The following is a 5,910-nucleotide window of genomic DNA, read 5'->3' as shown; positions in this document are numbered from 1 at the left end:
GTGGTCCACCGCCCAATCAAATTACAAAGTTCATGGATGGAGTTATGAATCGTATCAACCACCCGAGACCACACCCCTCTCTATTACATAACCAACCCCTTCATTTAAAACATATGTCCCTTGCCTTTAGATGCCAAACATAACCAAGAAAAGGCCATCAACTTAAATGCCATAACCGACTATTTTTCCAATCCCAAGACCGAGTCAGCTTTTGCAGCCTCTGCCCAATGCATAAATGACAATTCCCTTCTCAACAACACTCTATAGTTATTAATAGTACATGGTTTTAAGTCTTAAAGACAACAACATACAAAGCAAAGAGGAAAAAACCCAAGTAAAAAAAAATGGGAACTTTTTATTGATTAAATGGCTAAGATAGGATAAAAAAAAAACAATGATAATAGTAACATTTTCATCCTCCTTTTGCCAACTCAGTAGGTACCCCACCACTCATCCTATCTCTCCCCCCTCAAAGGCTTCCAGTGTCTTGTATATATCACCACATATATACATTGTACAGATCCCCCCTCTAACTAGCACGACACCCTCCCCCTCCCTTCATTCTATATCTGTCTATATTTGTCTATCTTAAAAGGTAATTTAAACTCATCATTAAATCAATTGTACAGACAAGAAAAAAACAATTTTTTTTTTTTACTTTTAACCTTGAAGAAACTGGGGGGTACAAGAACAGCTGACCTATTGAACTGAAAAGGAGTGGATAAGACAAAGAAAATCGACAAAAGGGAGTTGGGAGGAACATGGAACCAAAGAGCAATGAGGAACGAATGAATAAATAAAAACTTCAAAAGGAACTACAAGACTATCTCTAGGTTCCAATGGTATTGGCTGCTAAAGAGATTATTATTTGGTTTTGACTATGTCACAGGTATGATATGATGAGGTGATCACTTTATGGTGGGATCAAAAGACTGGAAGAGCTGTAGAGACTAGAGAGTTTAACTGGAGGTTTGGGGAAACAACAAGACGGAAGTGCAGAAGACAACATAGAAGCATTACAAGTCATGAGGTTCTAAAAGCTGTAATGCCTCACAGAGTGTTCCAACATGTCGCGACTAGGGCATACGATTTCCTTCACCCGGCTGCCATTTTTGTATATCTTGAAGGTCGGTACAATCCGAACGTTCTCTGCAGTTGCAACTGTTGGGCTTTGCTGAATGTCCACCTTTGATCAAAGACAAAAAAAACAATTGCATTCATTAGGAAACTCCCATATTGCTCTCTTTTAAATCTAAATTAATAAAATAACAGGTAGTGAAGTTAGAAAAACAACTTCATTTTAAGTTGTAAAGTGAGATACCTTGAGGAAGTTAATAGATGGATATCGACCACATAGTGTATTGACAAATGGCCATATTTGTTTGCATTGCAAGTTAGATGCAACTTCAAAATGGACAACAGATACACCTGCCAAATTATAGATTTATCAGGAGACTTGAAAAATGACTATAATGAGTTGCAGAAGACTCCTCTTTAAACATTTCAATTACCTGGTAAAGAAATTGCAGCTCTAAACTGCTCAAGACCTGAGACTTCTTCCACTTCACCACCAAATTTTAAATTATATACTTCTTCCCCTCGTGATTTCTTTAGGGCAACTTGTGCATGGAAAAGAGATTCAGCAACTTCATTGTCATTTGGAAGTTCTCTCCGCAAGATCTCATAATCTTTGACTGCTTCTTCCCACCTTTCTAGCTGCATTTAACAAAAAGCAACGATGGCATCACAAAACTTCATGACAAAAAACACAGTATCGCAGAATAAAAAATCAATTTACCTTACTGTTTGATGCAGCTCTTCGAAGAAGGGCCTTGGTGTAATTTGGTTGGATATGTAAAGCTTGGTTGGAGTCTTCAATTGACTGTTCCCATTGCCCAAGCTTAAACCAACAAGCTGCTCTATTGCAATATAGAACAGAATTCGAAGGGTCCAGTCTCAAACCTTCCCCATATGCCGAGCAAGCCTCAGTGTACCTTTCAGATTTAAAAAGATCATTTCCGCGCACTCGAGCCCTTGCCACCATCCTCACATTGTTGAGCAAAACAGCAACTTCAACATTCCGGGAATCAATCTGACAGGCTTTCTCAGCAGCTGTAACTGCATTCTCAAACCTGCAATACACCCATCATCCATTTTCACTTTCCAACAGAAACATCTTAGGATTTCAGATGAAGGCTAATAGTGTCTGAACTCACCTTCCCAATGCCATCTCAATCTGAGCTCTGACAAAATAGGAATAAGCCTCTGATAGCATCCCAAAAAACCTTGCCTGAGAAGAGGAATTAATTTGCAGCTCTGATTTGGGAATACTCAACAAAATTGATTCCGCATCATCAATCTGGTGGAGCTTCAAAAACGCTTCTGCTCTACACATAAAGAGCTGTAAATTCAATTTCCAACCAGTTCAGCCATTCATCCACACCTCAAAAACATATCCAACTCAGATATAAGAAAAAAATTATAACAACCAAAGTTTTAAATAACGGTAATTTCAGCCGCACTGTCCCCACCACAATTGCAGCTGGATCAGCCACATTTGTCAGCAAAGATCGTGACAAAACCACAACTGCAACACAATCTAAAACCATGAAAAATCAATAACAATATTAACAATACCTGAGGCGAAGAATCCGCTCCAGCAGCAACAGCAGCATCAACTTCCCTGAGAACACTCTTCCATTCCCCAACCCTCCGTACATCCCCACATTTGCTGATATGCTTTTCCACCACTTGCAACCTCTGCATCTCAGACGGCTCTGGCTGCATCCCAGGATAACAAAGGTGCTTCCTTGCATTCTCAACTTGTCCCAACCTGTCACATTACCACTCCCATTCAAATCAACACAATTCCACACTCCACCCAAAAGCAACCAAAATCTTGTTTAAATAAACTTCTCCATAACCACATATACAATACAAATGTAAAATAAATTAAGCTTCAAAATCAACTTATGCACTAACTTCTCCATAACTTGAGATGCACAAGTTGATTTTAGCTTAATTAACAAGACCCAAATCAACCAATGCCATCAAATCCTAACAAATAAATAACAACTTCAAAAAAATCAAATCAAAACAATAAAGGGTAAAACAATTCAAACAAAAAATAAAGAACTTGATGAATCATCTCCACCTGAGGAAAAGAGAAGCCAAACGCTGATGAGCCCTTCCATAATTAGGATCCAACCTCACAGCCACCTCACATTCCCTCACAGACTCACCCAACCGTCCGAGGCCCGTCAGCGCCGCCGCGCGGTTGCTCCGGTAAGCGGCACTCGCCGGCGACATCGCAATCGCGCGATCATAGAGACTCAACGCATCAGCAAAGTTCCCCCTTTTGTAACACTCGTTCCCCAACCTCTTCAACTCTTCCGGATCCACACTCTGCACGTGCCCCCCTTTCTTCACCGTCTCATTCCCACCGCCGCCGCCGCGAGAACTCGCCGGCTCCACCTTCCCTCCGCCACGCATTATGCTTCCGTGGCCGTAGTTTCCCATCCCCGACCCCAAAACATCGCTTCTACTAGTTCTGCTACTCCGATTCGCCATCATCCCCGCCTTCAAGATCTTCCCAGATGGACAAATGTTCCCGGTCGGAAGAACATTCATGGCCGGCGAAGTCGCCGTCTGACCGGAGTATATCAACGGCACCAGCGCAGATCCGGAGTCAGATCTCCTGTGACCCGGTTTACGCGCGGTGGGGCTGTTCTCACTTGAACCAGAAAGTTCACCGGAGTTGTTGTTGTTGCTGAGACTATGAGTGTGAGTGTTGGTGTTGCTATTATTTTGAGCCGATTCAGGCTTGCGGGTGGGCCCGGTTCGGCCCGAGAAGGAGCCCGAGGAGCTGGAGCTGCTACTGGCGGCAGGCCCGCGCGTGGTCCGCAATGGCGAGACCGGCGAGCCCAGATCGAGTTCTCGGAAGTCGGGCTTGTTAATATTGTTGTTGTTGTTGCTGCCGTCGTCGCAGGTCAGCGCGTCGCGGAACCGATCGGCGAAGGTGGCGTCTATGCCGACCACCTCGGAAACCGGCTTCCCCGACGAACGCGACATTGCGGAACAAAAGGGGTGGTTCAAAATTCGAACTTGATGAACGAACCTACTCCTCTCTCTCTCTCTGAGTGAGAGTGTGTGTTAGGAATGGGTGGTGGTGGTGTTGGAGGAGTGAGAATTGGGAAGGTCTAAAGAAAAAAGACATGAACGAGAGAGAGAGGAGGGGAAAGAAAGAAAGAGATGGGGATCTCGTGATATATAAAAAGAGCAAGCAAAGAATGAATATGAGTGAGTGTTGGTGGTGGTGAAATTCTAGAGAGAGAGAGGGAGGGAAAATATTAAAATAAAGCTTTTTTTTCTAGAGAGAGAATTTGTGTGAGAGAGAAGAGAATGGAAGAAGAAGGATGGAGAAGAAAAAGATTGAGCTTTTATTTTCTTTTCCTCCTCCTTCACGAGACAAGGTTTGGTTTTATTTTGCTTCTTGCTCTCCTTTTTTTATCTTTTAATTTCATTTTAGGATAAATTACTTGAGTTTAATTGGTATGTATATACTTCTTAGGATAAAATTATGTCCTTAACTAATTTAGAATAATTTTTAGAAGAATTATTGTACTAGCATTTAGATTGAGGGATTTACCTCGTTTAATTGAACAAAGGACATGTTGTAAAATCTATTTTTTATTTTTATGGATCAAAAAGTTACTTAATATTTTATAACTTATTTTAATTATTTATCACATTAGATAATTTAATAAAAGTAAATATAAGAATTTTTTTAGAGAAATCAATCTAAAAAACATTTTCAAATTTTTTATTTTTTAAAATAGATATGAAACATAAAAAAACAAAAATTCAAAATCAAAGATTTTCAGAAAACCAAAAATTTCTTCCTGTCAAATATCTTCTAAGAGTTAAATTTGTATGGTAAATGTAGAAAAAAATACATTGTAAATTAAGAATAAAATATTATTAATAAAATTTTAAAAATTATTATAAAAGATAAAAATTAATTATAGGTGAAAACTGCATTGCTGTAATAAATTATTGTGCATAACACTAATTATTCTTAATAATAATTGCCTTATAAAATTTAATTAAATGAGAGTGCAAGAAAATTTATTTTGATAATGTAGGTGTATTAAACTCTTTATTTTATTTATTTAATTAATGTATTCCACATTTTTATTTTGATAAAATGTTCTCTATTTTTTTTATTCTGTATTTTTCTACTTCTATAATTCATTTTATTTGTTGTTTTTTCTTAGGGTAAATGTCACCCACTCTCTTTTAGGAGAAGTGAGAATCACTCTATGATCTCATCCTTGCGGCCAAAGCCAAGTTTCTCATTCCATGTCAGTTCTCTATGTCCTCCTTCTTAATTACTTTTTTTTTTATAATTATAATATATTTTTTGGGATAAATTGCCAAACTGTTGCAATGAATTTCATTTCTCATGCCCCCCCCACCATGAAAACTCATTAATGATATTTCACCTTAGGAAGACGCTCATTAACTTACTAAACTCTTGAAATTCATAATGTACATTCACTGCTTCTAATTCCTCGTAAATCACAAAAGCACAAAAAAATAATAATTAGATTTTAAGAGCTTCATAAGTTTCGAACCTACCCTGGAATGTTATGAGGTAAATGCTTCAATTTTCACCATGCGATGTCAAAAAACGGTCTGAATTAAATACCATATTTAGCTGAAAGGAAAGTCACATGGTCACTATGAAATTCGTTGACAAAACAACAGTGATTAGTACTAATCAATGCTCTAATTCCTGTGTTCAACGACAATTGAAGTGTAATTAAGGCCCCAAAATCCAAATAAAACACTTTTAGAAACATACACCTAGTTTTTGATATTCCTTAAAAAAAAAAAAAAACATACACC

At 38.5% G+C, this 5,910-nt stretch overlaps 1 protein-coding gene across 1 annotated transcript; it reads right to left on the bottom strand.

The window, feature by feature from the left end:
* Positions 1–335: 335 nt before the first annotated feature.
* LOC100804531 (TPR repeat-containing thioredoxin TTL1) lies at positions 336–4,425 on the bottom strand. Its single transcript, XM_006592868.4, has 7 exons — positions 3,155–4,425; positions 2,638–2,833; positions 2,217–2,401; positions 1,799–2,132; positions 1,512–1,716; positions 1,322–1,428; positions 336–1,186 (listed from the first exon to the last, which is right to left on the bottom strand). The coding sequence occupies exons 1-7, from the start codon at positions 4,069–4,071 to the stop codon at positions 1,034–1,036; spliced, it is 2,097 nt and encodes a 698-aa protein (XP_006592931.1). The 5' UTR covers positions 4,072–4,425; the 3' UTR covers positions 336–1,033.
* Positions 4,426–5,910: the final 1,485 nt, after the last annotated feature.

Source organism: Glycine max, chromosome 12 (genome assembly GCF_000004515.6).
Source record: "Glycine max cultivar Williams 82 chromosome 12, Glycine_max_v4.0, whole genome shotgun sequence".
Lineage (NCBI taxonomy): Eukaryota > Viridiplantae > Streptophyta > Magnoliopsida > Fabales > Fabaceae > Glycine > Glycine max.
Note: the sequence above shows the minus strand (reverse complement) of the source record. Positions and strands in the feature narration are given on the sequence as shown.